Here is an 18,778-nt window from a genome sequence, read left to right as displayed (position 1 = left end):
GAAAACCAACCCCAAACCACAAATCCTATAGTGTACAAAATCCTTAACCTTGAAATTGTTGGTATTAATAAAAATTTTGAGTGGAAAGCCAGGATAACCTAGGAAGACTATTTGGAAAACACAAAACCAACCAACCGTTTTTGAGTGTTAGGCTGCTGATGCTGAGTTCATTTCAGTAAATATTCAAGTCCTGTTTTTCCACTCTGTTCTGTGCTTTGCCTTGGGACTACAAAGGCATTCAGAAGATCACTTTATTTTATTTTTTAAATTAAGGAATTTCTTATAAGTTCTTGGTCTTAGTTCCAGTCAGTTTGTTAGCTCCAGCTCTTTGAATTGGCTTGGAGATTCCGGTAGAGGGCCAGCTTAGTCTTCTACAGGTATTGGCACAGTGAGAAATAACCGATATAGATATTGGCACAATGAGAAATAACTGGTACTGTGACTCTTCCCCCAGTGTGCCCTTCCCATGAACATACTATTTCAGTTGGGCATGGAGTGATTCTGCTTGGCCTCTGCTGATAGGGGAGGGGCTGTCTGGAGGTCATTGTCTGTATACACACACACTCCTAAATATAAGGCCAGCCTGCTCAGTCTGGGTAATTTTACTTGTATATACGTTTTCAGGGCTGATCATTGGTATTAAGTAATCAGTTGGTATGCTCTTCTTGAGGGAGACTGTTTCTTCCCTCCCACTCTTAGCATTCTTTAGTTGCCTGTAGTTCTTTGTATAGGGTTGAGGCCTCCTCGGCTTTTCCCTGTGCACATTAGTGTATCTATTGTCGTTGTTCAGCTCATGTATAATAGTCATGTTGGGGAGACTTCATGTAGCTTCTGCTGTCTGTAGTAGACACAATCTTGTGACGAACTCCCCATTCCTTTGGCTTTTACAACCTTTCTGCCCCTTCTTCCACAATGTTCCCTGAGTGTGGGATTGGTATTGTAGATGACCCCTTGGGACCGGACTCAACAACTTTGCATTTTGATTGGTTGTGGTTTTCTATAATTGTCTCTGTCTGCTGCAAAGAGAAGTGTCCTCGATGAGGGGTGAGGACCACCCAGGACAAATATTTAGTAAAGCAGCAGTTATGGGTTCTCCTCCAAGATCCATGACTACTAGCCCTAGGTAGTTGGCTAGGTTTCCTGACCAGGCATGATTTCTCTTTGACTGAGCCGGCCTTAGGTCAAATTAGAGCGCTGTTGGTTACCACCAAGGTGTGTGTGCCTCTACTGCCCTAGGGTTATTGGTTCATATGTGTCATAGCTGAGTAGGACTGTTGGTTGCTTTTGGAAGCTTGTAGGGCGCCTTCTGGTACTATGAAGGCTAGTTCTCAGGGAAGAAGCATTCAGGTCAGTTTCAGCTCAGGGGCCTCTGGGTCCTGTGTCTAAACTGCATGGTGTTTTCAGCAGTAGGGAATTAACCATCCACCTCTGGGGAGCAACCAAGGGCAATAGCAATAACTTGTAATGTTTTGGGAGTCTCTTGGAAAACCCTGACCAACAACTCCCAGAAGGGCTTTTCATGCCTGGTGCTGACGTTTCTATTGTGCTCTTTGGTTCTTGGAGGGAACATTGTAAGCTCAGATGGGAAGTTTTTACTTAAGCTATATATGTTTGTTTATACACTGACTTAAGTGTATTATAGGTATTTCTACTTTTGTTAAATAAATAAATATTTATTTATCTATCTATCTATCTATCTATCTATCTATTTATTTATTGAAGTAGGGTCTCAATGTAGCTCTGGCTGTCCTGCACCTCTCTATGTAGACCAGGCTGGCCTTGAACTCACAGAGATCCACTTGCCACTGCCTTCCAAGTGCTGGAATTAAAGATGTTCACCTCTCTGCCAAGTTTTTTTTTTGTTGTTGTTTTAAAGATTTACTTCTTTTTGTATTTTAAGTGTATGAGTATTTGCATACATGTATGTCTGTGTACCATGTGCATGTAGTGCTCATGGAGGGCAGAATGGGGTCAGATCCCCTGGAACTGGAGTTTGTGAGTTGCTACATGAGTACTGGGAACCAAACCTGGGTCCTCTGGAAGAGCAGCCAATGCGCTTAACTGCTGAGCCATCTCTCCAGCTGCTGTTAGAGGTATTTTTAGGTAGATAGTTGATAGTTGGATTCCTTACAACTTTTTCAGACATTTTTTTTGTTGTATGCTCTTTCTTCCCTCCTCACTAATTAGAGTTCCCATTCTCTTCCTTTTCTCCCATCTGTACCTGTACCCGGTCATTCCCCTCCCTATTGCTCCTGCACACCCTACTCCTGCAACGCTCTCGTTTGCTTTGCCGGTTTCTATGGTTACTGTGGGCTGTGTACTCACACCTGAAGATTTGGAGCCGGGCTCCTCAGATGAGAGAAAACATGCAATGCTTGTCTTTCTGAGTCTGGGTTACCTCACTCAGTATGATCTTTTCTAGTTTCCTCCATTTGCCTGCAGAGTTCTTTTTTTTTAAAGACTTTTTTTTTTTGGTTTTTCGAGACAGGGTTTCTCCGTGTAGCTTTGCGCCTTTCCTGGAACTCACTTGGTAGCCCAGGCTGGCCTCGAACTCACAGAGATCTGCCTGGCTCTGCCTCCCGAGTGCTGGGATTAAAGGCATGCGCCACCACCGCCCGGCTTTCCTACAGAGTTCTTAATTTCATTTTCCTTTATAGCTTAATGGTATTCTGTAGTGTATATATATATCACATTTTTATTATCCATTTGCAAGTTGAAGGACATTTAGGTTGTTTCTTTTTCTTAGCTATTGTGAATAGGTTAGTAATGAACATGGCTGAATAAGTATCTGTGGAGTAGGATGTCAAGTCTTTGGGCATACGGTAGGTTTATTTTTGAGACTTCTCCACACTGATTTCCATAGTGTCTGCAACCTCACCAACAGTGAATGACAGTTCCTTCCCTCCACATTTCCTCCAGTATTTATTGTTAGTTATTTTGTTGATCTTGGCCATTCTGACTAGGGAAAGATGAAATCTCAAAGTTGTTTTGATTTGCATTTCCCTAATTGCTAGGAATGATGAACATTTCTTGAGATATTTCTTAGCCATGTTTTTTTTTTCGTTTTTTGAGGACTCTCTGTTCATGTTCCAGGCCCATTTTTTTAATGGGTCAATTTTTTTGTTGTTGCTTTTGATTCTTTGTGTATTCTAGATATTAGTCCTCTGTCAGATGTATGGCTGGCGAAGATCCCCTCCCATTCTGTGGCTTCCTCTCCATCCTGTTGATTGTTTCTTTAGCTTTTAGTTTTATGAAGTTCCACTTGTCAGTTGTTGACCTTAATTCTTGGGCAGGTGGAGTCCTGTTCAGAATGTCCTTTCCTACATCTGTGTCATGTAGGGTCCTGCTTATGTTTTATTCTAGCCGTTTCGGGTTTCACATTTAGGTCTTTGATCAAGCTGGAGCTAGTGTTTTTTTTTTGTTTTTTTTTTTTTGTGTGTGTGTGTGTGTGTGTGTGTGTGTGTGTGTGTGTAAGGTGATAGTGACAGGTCTAATTTCATTCTTTTGCACATGGACATGCAGTTTCCTCAACACCATTTGTTAAAGATGCTTTCTTTTCTCCAGTGTGTGCTTTTGGCATCTCTGTTAAACATCCAGTGGCTGAAGTCACATGCACTTAATCTTGTTCCATTGTCTACATGTCTACACTCTAGCTCCAGCAAGGAGTCTTTGACCAGTTTGCTTGCTGTTGTTAGATTTGACTGTCACCAACATAGCCGAAATTCTGGGACAAATGAAAACATTACTAATGACCTACCTCTTAGGGAATTCTGTGCATTTGTCAAGTGGAACTTACAGTTACTATTTTTTTTTAACTGAATTTTTTCTTTTTAAATTTTTTGCAGTTTATTTGTCCTCTCCTTAGAAATTTGCACCATCACAGCAGATCAAGTCATTGCAGAATCTCCACTCCTTTTGCTGTTACCCAATCTCCGGGTCACTTTTTGCCAGCACCACCATTGGCCTTTGCAGCCCCCCGACCTTCCTCATCATGTGTTCCTCCCTGTTTTCTGGAGGTCCTTTTCTTCTCATAAGGGCCGTGTCTCTCAAGTCTGTGTATAGGCTCAAGCTTCTTTACATAATTCAGAGAATCATACATCAAGCCAAAGTCTTTCCACTGCACAGATGTTTTGAATCCAAATGTAGTGGTGATATCTGGTGTTGTTTTGTACACTTTGGCTAGCTCTTCCTGACTTTTTGTCTTTGATACTGTTGCCTTCCCAGAGGGGAGGACATTAGTGATCGTTTGTTTCCTCTGAAGCAGTTGGTTCGCCATTAACTTCCTGGTCCTGGTCATTACTGTGTCATTCGTGGTGGTGATCCTCGAGCAGCCAAGGAGGCAGAGAGTAGTTATTATTTTTTATTTTATTTTATTTATTGTGCAGCCAGCTGGGTTTCCCTCTAAGCTTACATTGCCATGGCTTCTTTCAGATCCGTAAGGACGCCCTCCGAGCACTCAATGTTGCATACACTGTGAGCACACAACGCTCTACTGTCTTCCCCCTGGATGGTGTCGTACGCATGCTGTTGTTCAGAGATTGTGAAGAGGCAACCAACTTCCTCAATTACCATGGCCTCACTGTAGCTGATGGGTAAGAGCTGAGACTGCACCTGTGCACATGTCTCTTCTGCCCCGCCCCCCAACACACACACACACACACACACACACACACACACGCACGCACGCGCACGCGCGCACACACACACACACACACACGCACGCACACACAGAGACACACACACTACTTTTTTAAAATTCTGATAAAGGACTACTTGTTGGGCCTTTGAGAAGGCCTATTTTGTGTACTGCTTCCCTACTGTGAACTAGGGAATATTCCCAAGGCACACATGGGTCCAGACCAAGTTCATTCTTTTGTTTTTTGTTTTGTTTTGTTTGAGATAGGGTCTTGCTATGTAGTCCTGGCTGGCCTGAAACTTGCTATGTAGACCAGGCTGGCCTCAGACTCACAGAGATCTGCCTCCCAAGTGGTATGATTAAATGTGTACACAGCCAGGGATTTGAGAATAAAAAGAACCAGACCAAGTTCTTTTTTATTCCCAAATCATTGCTTTTCATCCGTTACCAGAGAACCTAAAGATAAAGGTTGGGACTTTTCTCCTCTGCTCTTTGAAGATTACCTTTGCCCACCTCTGTTCGGCCCCTGCACCCCTGGCAGCAGAGCTGGGAGTCCAGTAGGCTGTGTCAAGGTACTCTGTACCTGTAATCAGGGCTTGGATGCCCTTGATGCTCACAAACTTTTCCAAATAATGGCACCATTACAGTGGACATTTGGTTGTGTTTCCTCAGCCCACTGCAGTTCTCTTTCTAGTTCTGTCCTCAGGGAAGTCGTGTGACTTTGACTGAGTGGGCTGCCCTCACTGAAAGAGGAGCACACTGGTTTGTGTCATTCCACACATAACTGTTAATGCTCTGGGTCCGGTGATTCCCCCAGGCTGGAAGCTTTCTCTTCTCATATCTGTCCAGTCTTGCTCTAATCAGGGGATCCAGTAGCTGGGTTTGGGGAGGCATAGCTGTCTTCTTTGCCTGCTGACTTCTCTCTGTGGGCTCTTCCTGGTCTGGGTAGCTGTGTTGAGCTGAATCGGTCGGCATTCTTGGAACCAGAGGGATTATCCAAGTCCTGGAAGTCAGTGTTTATTGCCCAGAAGCTGACAGTGTCAGTTGGAGAAGTCGTGAATGGAGGGCCACTGCCTCCTGTACCTCGCCATACACCTGTGTGCAGCTTTAACTCGCAGAATAAATACGTTGGAGAGAGCCTGGCTACAGAGCTTCCCATCAGCACTCAGAGATCTGGTGCAGACCCAGCAGGTGAGTGAACTCCAGTGTGTTTCCCTCTTGAAGCCTCCCTGTCATCAGAAGATTGTGAGTGTTTGGAGGCCTGGCTCTTGGCCAGATGCTTAGATAGCTCTCACTTTGCCTGGGTTTGGAGTTTTGATGCCCTTGTTTATGATACCATGATACAGTTTCTACACAAAGCATGTATCATCCTCTGCCATATACCCTTAGGATGGTTGTCAAGAGGGCAGTCTCCTCCTTCGGGTTTGGATAGCTCTGGTCCTTTCGTAGAGATTGTAGTTATGTGGTTCTGGTAACAAGCAGCGGTGTGTTTTCTTTCTAGGTGGTGGGAGAAGAGAGGAGTATGAGGCCGAGGTAGATGTGCCACCATTGCCTCTCCTCGCACAGCCTCCTCCTGCACCCTCATCCACACCAGTGCTTCACGTCCCATCGCTGGCCCCCGTTGTGGCACCCGGCCTTTTCCAGTCCTCCATGCCGCCTGAGCTGCTGCCTCCAAAGCCTGCACCTATGTACTCTGAGTCGGTAGGGTCTTCTGCAGTAAAGCGTCCTGGAGTCTGTAAACGTTTGTGTGAGGGGGCTGTGTTACCTGGTCTCACTGGATAGGAGCCAGAATCAGGAAGGTGCGGGAGAGGGCCTGTCCAGGGTCATAGCCTCAGGTGGCAGACGTAAGGCCATTCCTTCAGGGTAGCTGCAGAGACCCCGTCTTCACCATAGCAGTCAGAACTGCACTTAAGTGGTTCCTACCACAATCCCGAGCTGAACCTGGCATGTCTCTTCTGACTGTTGAGTACTTGCTCGTGTGTGACACCGGTGGCTGAGCTGACCAGGGCCTGTGGGGTCACAGCACTGCTTTGTGCCTGTAGACAGAGGGTGGCTTTCGTTTGAGCAGAATTTGTCCACTGCACAAGTGGGGGACTTGATTGTGTCTCACTAGACCTACTGGAGGATCGGGGAGTCTTGAGGGAAACCCTAAAGGTCACAGAAATTGAGGATTTTGATGTGAACTGGAAATGATGTATAACAGTGCTGTTGTGACCACCTACAGGGCAGTCATGAGCAGGCTTGCCCTTTTCTTCCTGAATAACTGCACAGACCCTGCACTAAGGTCCCCGTGCTTTACCAGGAAAACTGAAAAACTTTCACAAATGTCCACTGAGAAGGCTTCTCCCAAGATGTCTGCCTTGGCAGACAACCTGGCCCAACTCCTGTGCTGGTCTCTCCTTAGGACCTGGTGCAGGTGGTGGATGACCTCATCCAGGAGGCTCTTCAAGTGGACTGTGAGGAAGTCAGCTGTGCTGGGGCAGCCTACGTAGCTGCAGCTCTGGGGTGAGTGGGACCTGACCTGCCAGCCTGTCTTGCTCGGCTGTTATTTGATCTCTGGGGACAGTCATGCCCTTCCTTATAAGCTGTTCTCATTCATCAGCAAGACCCAGTTCTATGTGATTAAGATCCACAGTGCCAAGTCCAAGGGCTTCGCGCCTCTCCAAGACCTAAATATTTCCTTTATTCTCTAAGCGAATGTAGTTTCTCTTGTTGCCTCACCTTTCTTTTTCTCTTTTTCTCTCCCTTCCTTCCTTCCTTTCCTTCCTTCCTTCCTTCCTTCCTTCCTTCCTTCCTTCCTTCCTTCCTTCCTTCCTTCTTTCCTTCCTTCCTTCGACAAGGTTCTCTGGGATTAAAGGCCTGCACTATCACCGCCCACCTCTGACTTTTCTTGTTAGCATGTGATTTCCATTTGTGATTCCTTTTTTAAATGTTTTGAAATTTATTTATTTACATGTTATTTATTTATTTACTTGTTTATTTTAAATTTTATGTGTTTGAGTATTTTGCCTGCATGTATGTGTGTGTATTCCATGCATGTAGAGGTCAGAGGAGGGCATCAGCTCCCCTGGAACTGGAGTTATAGACAGACCATTGTGAGGTGCCATGTCGGTACTGAGAGTCAAATTCAGATCCTCTGGAAAAATAGCTAGTGTTCCTAACTGCTGAGTCATTTCTCTAGCCCTACCTCTGAATTTTTTGTTTTTTTTGGGGGTGGTGCTTTTGAGATAGGGTCTTATTATGTAGACCAGGCTAGCCTCCAACTCATAGATCTGCCTTCTTTAGCCTCCCTAGTGCTGGGACTAAAGATATGCTCCACCATCCCTGTCCCATAGCCTTGAGTACCTGGTCTATCTTCCTTAGCCTCCTGAGCACTAGGATTGCAGGCGTGTACCACCACGTCCGGGGTATTCCTCCTCCTCCTCCTCCCATTCTTTGCTGTTTGTGCTTGAGTTGTAAGAGTTTTCTTATATTCTGGATGTTAATCTCTTATCAGACATAGAATTTGCTTGTATTTTCTTCCATTCTCTGGATTGTCTTTTTTTTTCCCCCCTCCTTTTTTGGTCTAGCCTCTGCCTCCCAGATAAAGAGATTATAGGCATGTAGCAACATGCCTGCTGTATGCAGTATTGAGGCTTGAGCCCAGGGCTTTGGGCATGGCACGTTAGATATATGCGCTCTATTAACTGAGCTACATCCCCGGCCCTGGATTACCTTTTTATCTCTTAATAATGTCTTTAATGCACAAAACATTTAAATTTTCATGTAGTCTAATTTTTCTAATATCCTTGTGTTGCCTGCGCTCTTAGGGTCTTACCTAAGAAATCGCTGCCAAATCCAATGTTACAAAGATATTCATGTTTTCTGCTACAAGTTTTGTATCTTAAATTTAAGTCACTGTTTTTTTTTTTGTTTTTTTTTTTTTTTTTGTTTTGTTTTGTTTTTAGACTGGGTCTCAGTTTGTAGCCCTGGCTGGCATTGAACTCAGTATGTAGACCAGACTGTCATGAGATGCTCAAAGGACCAATAGGGCTTGGGGATGTAGCTCAAATTGTTTGTGACTCTAGTTTAACCATGTTAGGGCTTCTCTCTCATTCCTGAATCTGAGTAGTATACTTTATAAAACTAGTTTACCATTTCATTTACAAAAGTGAAATTATTTATGGTAAGAGATATAATAAACCCACTCATATTTTTTTTACTTAGTTCTACACTTGATTACTCTTTGTTCTACACTTGATTACTCTTTGAACCCCATTATAAATTAGATCCTTAGAGTTATATAATTTTAAAAACCACAAAGTCGTATGTATGTCATATATACTATATATATTCTTCTTCATTGTAGATGCTTCTTTTTAAAAGAACTTTATTATTTATGTATTATTATTATTCGGGTTACAATACTTGGCATATTGAATGCCTTAATTGCTGAGCCATCTTCCAGCCTGTGATTGGTTTTCATGTGTTGAACTGTCTCTGCGTTCCAGAAACAAATCTCACTTGGCAAGAGTGAATGGTGGCTTACTTTTCTCTGAGTTTGAATGCCGTCTGCTTTGTTTTGTTAAGTGTTTCTAATGCTGCCGTGGAGGATCTGATAACAGCTGCAACCACAGGCATTTTGAGGCATGTTGCCGCTGAAGAAGTATCCATGGAAAGGCAGAGAAGAGAGGAAGAAAAGCGACAGGCTGAAGAGGAAAGGTGGGTGTGTCCTGTTCCTGTAGCTGGGCACGGAGGTCAGTTTGTACCAGCCCTCACCTATGATACCCCTCTTGCTATTCACTGTGTGACTGGCCATTCACTATCTGACCCATGAGCCATTCAGCACCCTCATGATTTGACTAAGAGAAAGCTAGGGTGTGTGTGTGTGTGTGTGTGTGTGTGTGTGTGTGTGTGTGTGTGTGTATGTGTATGTGTCTGTTGGGAGGTCAATGGCATATGTATGTGAATGCAGGTTCCTGTGGAGGGCAGAAGATGGTGTCAGGTACCTGGAGCTGTAGTTACAGGCAGTTATGAACAGTTCCATGTGGGTGTTGGGACATGAACTCAGGTCCTCTGCAAGAGCACTGTGCTTTCTTAGCCATGACCATCTCTCTGGCCCTCATTTATTTTTATTCTTAAGTATTACCTTTGTGCTATTTTTCTTTTGCCCATAGGTTGAAGCAAGAGAGAGAACTGGTGTTAACTCAGCTGAGCGAGGGCCTGGCTGCAGAGCTGACAGAGCTCATGGTGACGGAGTGTGTGTGGGAGACCTGCTCTCAGGAGTTAAAGTGAGTGACGTGCTGGGGTCCTCCTGAGGGCCAGGAGTGTGGTAGGAGGAAGGAGGCACCATGGCCAAGCCGGTTGTGGTGTGTGTATGTATATCAGGGTTACTTTTTGTAGCCCTGTCTGTCCTGTAGACAGGCTGGCCTTGGCCTCAGACATGCAGAGCTCCATCTGTCTGGCCTCCCAAGTGCTGGCATTAATGCATGCACTACCATGCCCCATGAAAAGCTTATCTTTTAGATAGCCAAATGTAATATGCTGTTCTAATAGAGAGGCCCTCTGCTTCAGTCTCCTTATCGTGGACCCTGCATAAGGCATGGGCTATGTCTGTTAGTAAATTTACTGGTAGAATCCCTTCTACACCAGGCCATATGCTATTATTTTTCAAGTAAGAGAACCTTTCTATTTGTATATGTTAAGGTTTCTTTGGACTTTTCACCTAAGAGTTTTAATCATTTACTGTTGGGCTTCAGGAAGGGAAGGGTGCCGGTTGTAAAGGAAAACCTGTCCTTGTGCTTGTGTTTCCCTGAGATAGCGTGAAGGTGGTGGACCACAGCGTACCTTACAGCTCCCAGTAGGTGGGGAGCCCACCCAGAGGTGGGGTATTTTCAGTTGATGGCTCTTTCTATTCTTGCTAGTTGGGATCCTGTTTCTCTAGTTCCTAGAAGGAAGAGATTTCACAAAATGATGGCAAGTATGTCTGTTCTTTGAGGCAGGGTCGCACTTAGTAGCCCAGAATAGCCTAGCACTCACTATGTAACCCATGTTGGCCTTGAACTTGTGGTTGTTCTTCTACATTACCCTCCCATGTACTGGGATTAATTTAGTATGTTGGGTTGTTTTGTTTGTTTGTTTTTGTTTTGAGACAGGATCTCACTGTGTCTCTTGGTTGGCCTGGAACTCACTTTGTAGACCAGGGGAGCCTCAAACTTGGAGAAAGTCACCTGCCTCTGCCTCCCAAGTGCTGTAATTAAAGGTGTGTGCCATCATTCCCAGCTAGTAGATTCATTTTCAATCCCAGGAAGAAATGTTAGGATAGATAAAAACCAAGGGCTTGATGACAATGAGAAAAGTGCCCATGGTTTTGGCTGTCCTAGAGTTTAGCTTAGTCCTGAACTGACTCTAGCACCACAGGGATGAGTTACTGGAAATGAGTCTTCTCTATTTAAGCTTACTTCAATTTTGTGACTTATGTGCTTGATAGTTTTTGTGTTGTCTTGCTTGATTGAATTTTTTTAATTAAACATTGCTTTTTGGGGCCAGAGAGATGTCTCAGTGGTTAAGATTGCTTGCTGTTCTTCCAGAGGACCCATGTTTAGTTCCCCGTATCTACATCAGATGCTCACAGTCACTCATAACTCCAGCTCCAGGGACTTGACACCCTTTTCTGGCCTCTGCAGGTACCCACATACATGTGGCATACACACATGCATCATTTAACATTGTCTTCTTTTTATGTCTCAGTACAGTGGTACCTGCTTGTCATCCCAGTACTTGTGAGGCTGAGGTAGGAGAATCATAGGTTTGAGGCCAGCTTGGGCTACAAAGCAAATTCTAGGTCAACTAGGGTTAGCTAGTGAGACTCTGTCTTTAAAAAAGAGAACCGTCTGAGAGAGTGATTTATCTGAGGGAAACCATTCCTAGGGCCACTAGTGTTTAGGGTGCATGTAAGGTACATCTAATTGTAGACACCTGATATTGCTGATGAGACTTTGGATGGTCTCAGTGGTCATTTAAAATTCAAATTCGAAGGCACTTGTTGCCAAGCTTGGTGACCTGAATTCAATCTCCAGGACCACATAGTGGAATAAGAGAACTGACTTCCGGAAGTTGTCCTGTAACCTCCACATGTACCTGTGGCGCACTGGAATCCCCCTCCCCACTGAATTAAATAGAGTATGTGTGTAGGCTTGGAGTGTAAGCTCTTGCTTTGTTACTAATGCTAGTTCAACTACTGGGTTCAGGTGGTGCTCTCACCTCAGGTTCCTGGGCATTAGGAACTTTTGTGTAGGCTACCGTACCTTGATGGGTTAAAGGTTTATTTCCCAGTTGGAACAGTGGCCTATTTGAACTTGATCCGGCACCCTGTATGATAGTTTTCTTTTTTACTTACCTTTTCAGATGTCTACTTGTATATAAAAATAGAAGTCTTAAACTTCCTCTTATAGTGGACATGCTAATTATATTTCCATATAAAAGTAGACTCCAGCTCTTTTGGAGTGGGTACATCAGTCAAAACGAGGGTCTTGCACATGCTAGGCAGATGCTGTTCTAGTTGGGTTTCTGTTGCTGTGATAAAGACCATGAGTGAAAGCAGTCTGGGCAGGAAAGGGTTTATTTGGCTTACACTGCTACGTCACTGTTCATTACTGAAGGAAGTCAGGACAGGAACTCAAGGCAGGAACCTACAGGCAGGAATTGACACAGAAGCCATGGAGGAATGCTGCTTATTGGCTTGTTCCTCCTTGTTTGATCAGCCTATTTTCTTATACACTCCAGGAATATGTGTCCTACATGGCCTAGCCAAATGGCACCAACTCCATTTGGCTGGGCTCTCAACATCAATCATTAATCAAGGAAATGCTCTATACACTTGCCTATAGACAATCTGATGGAGGCATTTTCTCAATTGAGAAACTAACCAGGAGAGATGCTCTACCACATTCCCAGCCTAGACGCTTGCATTTTTAAAGCAAGCCCTTAAGTTTCAGTAAGCCTTGGTGCAGCAGCGTCTATGATAATTGCCCTGTATTCCAGGAGTGCAGTAGAGACAGACCAAAAGGTCCGCGCAGCCCGCTGTTGTGAAGCCATCTGTGCACACCTGGTGGATTTGTTTCTTGCTGAGGAAATTTTCCAGGCTGCAAAAGAGACTCTGCAGGAACTTCAGTGCTTCTGCAAGTACCTTCAACGGTGAGTTCTTTGTTCTTACAGAAGTTAGCTACCCACATGGAAGTCTTGTATCAGATTCAATATCTGTGAGCCGTCAATTCCATTAGCCTGTGATGAAAGGCTCACAGCATATTCTGTAAAGAATGAGTATCTGAAGTAGGCTTAGACTTTCAGAAACAGTTGGTTATACGTGCGTGTCTTATGTTCTCAAGGCATTTGATTAGGGGAAGGGTGGCTGTCCTGTATTTGAACGGATATTTATACAATACTTGATGTTGATTGCCTGTACTAGACACAGGAAAATGTCTGTGAATACGTTAAACAAATAAATCATGGATGAATTTCCCAAACCTAAGTACTGATACTCTCTTTAAAAAAAACAAAAAACAAAAAACACTTGCCAGGCAATAGTGGAGCACACCTTTAAATGCCAGCACCCTTAAGTAAAAGGCAGGTGGATCTCTGAGTTTGAGTTCCAGGACAGCCAAGGCTACACAGAGAAACCCTGTCTAGGAAAAAACAAAAAACAAAACGCTTAGGTTTTAGATTTATTATTTTTTATGTATATGAATGTTTTGTCTGCATGTATGTATGTGCACCACATGCATGCCTGGTGCCCAAGGAGGTCATAAGAGGTGTCACATCTTCTGGAACTAGAGTTACAGACAGTTGGGAACTGTCATGGTGTTAGGAACTGAACCTGAGTCCTCTGCAAGAGCAACAAGTACTCTTAACCACAGCACTAACTCTCCAGCCCCCAGCACTGATATTTGTTATGATGGGTTACCATATGATAAATTCACTGTAAATTGAAAATGCATTTACAGGGGTGGGGAGAGGTGGGAGAAGGAACTGGAAAGAGAGGGGGGAAGGGAAACTTTGGTTGGGATGTAAAAACAAAAAAATAAATAAAAATGTATTTACTATTCCTGACCTTCCCAGTCATAGCCTAGCAACATAACACACGCTACAGTGTTGGGTGTTTGCTTTCGGCTAACTGGGTAGTAGCTAGTTGTACAGGATTTTCTAGTGATACTGAGGAAGCATTGTGTAGCTGTCACTAGTCTAGGGCAAACTTCTTAAGTGTGGGGTTGTATACCTGACTATGAGGGCTGTAAAAAATAAAATAATGGCAGTAGTCAGAAGGTTTCTGAATGGGCCATGACAAACTCGATTTGAAACCAAATGTGGAATAAATCTGAGGTGAAGTTGGCAGCACACCCCTTTGCCTGTGACACCTCACTGCAGGTTCGGTTTTGAACACAGCGTGTATTTCCACTGCCATGCTGTCGGGCCAGTGAGACTGTCTGAGATTCAGGACTGTTACATGTGATGCCTTGCAGTGCCTTTACTGTACAGAGCTTTCTGTTACAGAGAGAAAATAGTTTAAAGATTATTTCTTCTTTTCTGTGGGTGGGTCTTTGGCCTGCATGTGTGTCCGTGTGTGTGTGTGTGCGCATGCGTCCTGTCTGTGCATGAACAGTCTGGAAAAGGTCAAAGGAAGGCTTGGTTCTCTTGAAACTGAGTTACTTACAGACTGCTGTGAGCTGCCATGTGGGTGCTGGGAATTGAACCTGGATCTTCTGAAGAGCAGCCATCTCTCCAGCCCATAAAAAAGCTCCAGAGTCTTAGTATTTTCTTATCATTATCCTGCAGCTTTTATTGAGTTGGTATAACTTTGGGTTGTATTGTGTTAGACAAACAAGCATATCTGTGTCCTTAGTATGAAAATTTGCTTTCATGGTAGAATTATATATATATATTATATATTATATATATACATAAAATAAAAAGTTGTTTTAAAATAAATTTCTTTATAATTTATTATCAGTAAATGGTTGATTTGTATAACCATTTCATTTACCTATGTACAAGGGATTACATAAAAATTTCTTGGGTGAAAAAGGATTATAAATAGAAAAAGTTTAAGAAATCTTAGGCTAGGAAATTAAATCTGAACTTTTTTCTTTACTGAACTCATACCATTTTTGAAATGTCATAAAGTAAAAAAAAATTAAGTCTAGCTATTAACTTTGAGTCTCTTGATAGCAGAAAATCATCAGTTTATGGAGATATATATACAAATAGAATATATTCAAACTAAGCAGAGTAGAGTACCCCAGATCTGTTGTAATGACCCCAACAAGAAGAATGAGCATAATCTCAGTGTGGTGGGGACAGAAAAGGTCGTCATTTAAGGCAGTGGCCCAGCAGCACAGAAGCACCTGTGTGTTTGTTACTTAAGCTTATCGTTTAGGTGTTATGTACGTTGCAGGGTGACTCATTGTACAGTGAAATTTAAAGTAAGTGCTAGTGTCCTTGACGGTGGCAACAGCATAAAGAGGACCACATGAGGAGAAGAGCTCCCAGGCCAGAGCCTGTCCGTTCCCCAGAAGTAACCGCCACTCACCCGGCTGGAGACTTCTTCTTGGCAGCCAGCAGTGATCCAAGTCTTTATTCTCCCTGGTAAAAGGTGGAGGCCCAACCTTGGTAGCATGTCAAACTCCCCTGTCACTGTTGGTAGCGGTGCGTTGTACAGGTGGGAGTATTGGTGTCGTAAGTGACTGGTCCTCTGTTGAATATCACATGGCTCTCTGTGGCTGTGACGGTGCTTTAGTGACTTCCTTTGTATCAACATTTTACACGTCTGTTCACATGCATGTTGTTGGTAGATACATTCCTGTTTGCTGGGCTAAAGGGGTCACTTTATATTAAATTTGTATCCAAATTAGCTTTTAGAGATAAGTCAGTATTCTAAATTCTGCCAGTTTCAGTGCTCACGGCTTTTTTTTTTTTTTTTTTTTTTATCATGCCCACATTTTAATTGAAATTAATTTTCATTTTAAGCACTCTTGCTGAAAAAAAACTTAGATTGTTAAACTACATTTCCAGGCTGGAGAGATGGCTTGGTGCTTAAGAACATTTGCTGTTCTTGCAGAAGATCTGGATTCCATTCCCAGCCCCCACATGGTGGCTCACAAGTATCCACAGTCATGCACAAGGAGCACATACATGTACACAGGCAAAATACTCGTACACATGAAAATTAAATCAATGTAAAAAATTTATAACAAACAATAACCACGTTTCCATGTTATTATAATGGACTTTGCATTTTCCCCCATGGAATGAGCCTTACACACACCATCCAATAACGCTATGCTGGTTTGTCTGTAGGTGGAGGGAAGCTGTTGCAGCCCGGAAGAAACTCCGGCGTCAGATGCGGGCCTTCCCAGCAGCACCATGCTGTGTGGACATGAATGACCGACTGCAGGCACTAGTGCCCAGTGCAGAGTGCCCCATTGCTGAGGAGAACCTGGCCAAGGGCCTCTTGGACCTGGGCCATGCAGGGAAAGTAGGCATCTCCTGTACCAGGTCAGTGCTCAGCGTCAAGTCCTTGGGACTCTGTACCCCAATTAGTTTCAGCATGAGTTAGGCTGATGTATTTGTGGATGAAGATGGATGGAATCAGAAAGTAAGGACAGACATAGGAATGCATCTTGAGGGTTGTGTTTCCCATGGTTGGGAATGTGTGACTTGTCCACTGATAGGAAAGGAGGCTTAAGTCTCACATGACCTTGAAAGACTCAGGTTCTGTTGGTATACTTAGATCAAATCAGTGATTCCTTTTTTTTTTTTTTTTTGGACACTGTCTATAGTAGTGTCCTTTCTTCCGTGTTTCCCTCAGCCAGGCCCTCCCTGCTGCTCCTCCCAGTTCCTGAGCAGTCCAGTTCCTAAGCTCCAAATTAATTGTCCAGTCATAGCCATCTTGGGCTTGGTATTTCTCTTCAGGTCCAGTGTCGATGTCATCTTTTGCTAGGGGCCTTCAAAGCCATCCTGCCTCCCAGTGGGCAGGCCCTAGGGAGACAGTGTGGAGGTGCCATAGGCACTGCCTGGATGGGATCTGGTTCTTCTTCCTCTGGTCACCACAGGATGTTCTTTCTCTCTGAGCATTTCCTTCTAAGGTTTCATCTGGTTCATCAGATCCCATGGTCATCTCTGTGTGCTGTATGTAAATGGGGAAGATAGGCACATACTCTGAAGTCAGGGATTAGGGTCTTTACTCCGACCCATGGCTGCTCTGACACATGGTCTGGCTTCCTGAAGTCATTGTTTCTTGTGAGTTCCTTCCCAATCCTGCTTTTTCTTCTCAGCTTCAGTCTTCATTGGTATTACTAGCCTTTTTAACTTTGCCCTCTGTTCCTTTGTTTTAGTTTTTCAAGACAAGGTCTCTCTGTGTAGCCCTGGCTGTCCTAGAACTCACTCTGTAGACCAGGCTGGCCTCAAACTCATAGAGACCCACCTACCTCTGCCTCACGAGTACTGGGATTAAAAGCAAGCCTGGTACCCACCTTTGCTGGTCATAATCCTAGGCTTGATTTTGTTTTTAAGGTCCACCCTCCTATAGTGCCATCCTTCGAATGTACCTCGGGTCAAACCAGGTCTCTCTTTCTGCCATAGCCTTTCCCTAGATTATGGCTAGAAGCCAGATTCCTCCACCCATAATAAAGGGGTCCTCTGATATACCCATTGATTGTGTCACCTCTTGTTAATGTTCCATGTACCTTGAGCTAGACTCTACCCCCACGTTGAAGATTTTTTAAAAAATATACTTTTATTGTTTTCAATTATGTGTGTGTGTGTGTGTGTGTGTGTGTGTGTGTGTGTGTGTGTGTGTGTACTTGAATGCAAGTGTGCACAGAGGCCATACGTGTCAGATCCCCCTGGAGCTGGAGTTACAGATGGTTGTGAGTCCCCTGATGTGGGTGCTGGCCACTGAAATTAGGTCCTTTGCAAGAGCAGTATATGCTCTTAACCACTGAGGCAGCATTCAAGCCCCCTAAACACTACCTCTCAGCCACCCTCCATTGCTCTTTCCAAACATGCCAGGCTTGGCAGAGCTGTATCATGGCTATCCCTACTTTCTGCTGCCCTCCAGAAGTTGTTATGCCTTCAGTTCTTCAAATCTTTGCTCATGTTTCAGTTTCTATGGCCCCTGGAATGAGACAGCAGCTCCAGTCATGGTTCTTCCTCACGTGTTATGTTGTCCACTATATTGGCATGTTCTGTTTTTTGATTTGGTTTGGTTTTTTGAGATAAAGTCTCACTGTGTATGTAGTCCTGGCTGGCCTCCAACTCAAAGATCCACCTGCTCTGCCTCTCAAGTTCTAGGATTAAAGGAGTGCACCACCATTCCCAGCCTATAGGCATGTTCTGTGAACTATACTAGCCATCACAGAGGCTCTTCTCTCCCATGAGAGCATGTTCTAGAATAGTAGGACTTTTGTCTGTTTCCCATAGCCAGCTCACTGTGAATAGTTCATCAGATATTTGGTGGGTTTGTATGACCTGTTAGTTTATCAGAGTCTAAATGCTCTCCTCCAGGAAACATTGACAATTACTTTTCACTCAGAAACATCAGTAAATACTATTTATTTATTTATTTTTAATTTTTTGTATAGTATATTTTGATCATATTCTTTCCCCTCTCCTCACTTCTCCCTGATTCCACCCACCATCCACCCACCTTCATGTTCTTTCTTTTTCTTAAAAACAAAACAAAAGATAACAATAACAAAATAAAACCCTTAAAGTCTGTTTTTTATTGGTCAACTACTCCTGACCATGAGGCCTGCCCTGGAGTATGGTTGATTTACATTGTCACTCCATTAGAGAAAAATGATTTTCCCTCTCCCACTAGTTATAAATTACAAATAGCCTCTTGATCAGGAGTTGAACTTTGTGCCCACTTCCACTTCTCCATGCTGGCATTTTGTCTGGCTTCAACTTGTATAGGTCCTGTGCATGCTGTTACGGTCTATAAGAGTTTATATTTGCTATCAGTCCTGTCCATGCCTGAGAATTGCTGTTTTCTCAGTTATTCATGACCTCTGGTCTCTTAACAGTCTTCCCACCTCCTGTTGCATATAGTTCTTGAGCCTTGAGGGGAGGAAATTGATGGAGACATCCCATTTAGAGCTGAGGGTT

The 18,778-nt window shown here is 43.7% G+C and overlaps 1 protein-coding gene across 1 annotated transcript in view; it reads left to right on the top strand.

The window, feature by feature from the left end:
* The window catches only part of Mcm3ap (minichromosome maintenance complex component 3 associated protein), a 54,598-nt gene that overhangs the window by 16,496 nt on the left and 19,324 nt on the right, over positions 1-18,778 (top strand). Inside the window, exons 11-18 of the mRNA XM_059281370.1 lie at positions 4,432-4,592; positions 5,586-5,827; positions 6,138-6,337; positions 7,041-7,141; positions 9,206-9,337; positions 9,793-9,906; positions 12,659-12,811; positions 15,968-16,165. Coding sequence (XP_059137353.1) covers positions 4,432-4,592; positions 5,586-5,827; positions 6,138-6,337; positions 7,041-7,141; positions 9,206-9,337; positions 9,793-9,906; positions 12,659-12,811; positions 15,968-16,165 — 1,301 coding nt within the window. The remainder of the gene's footprint in view (positions 1-4,431; positions 4,593-5,585; positions 5,828-6,137; positions 6,338-7,040; positions 7,142-9,205; positions 9,338-9,792; positions 9,907-12,658; positions 12,812-15,967; positions 16,166-18,778) is intronic.

The sequence above is a fragment of the Peromyscus eremicus genome, chromosome 16_21, assembly GCF_949786415.1.
Source record: "Peromyscus eremicus chromosome 16_21, PerEre_H2_v1, whole genome shotgun sequence".
In the NCBI taxonomy this organism is placed as follows: Eukaryota; Metazoa; Chordata; class Mammalia; order Rodentia; family Cricetidae; genus Peromyscus; species Peromyscus eremicus.
The sequence above is the reverse complement of the archived record's forward strand: the minus strand, read 5'-3'. Positions and strand labels throughout refer to the sequence as shown.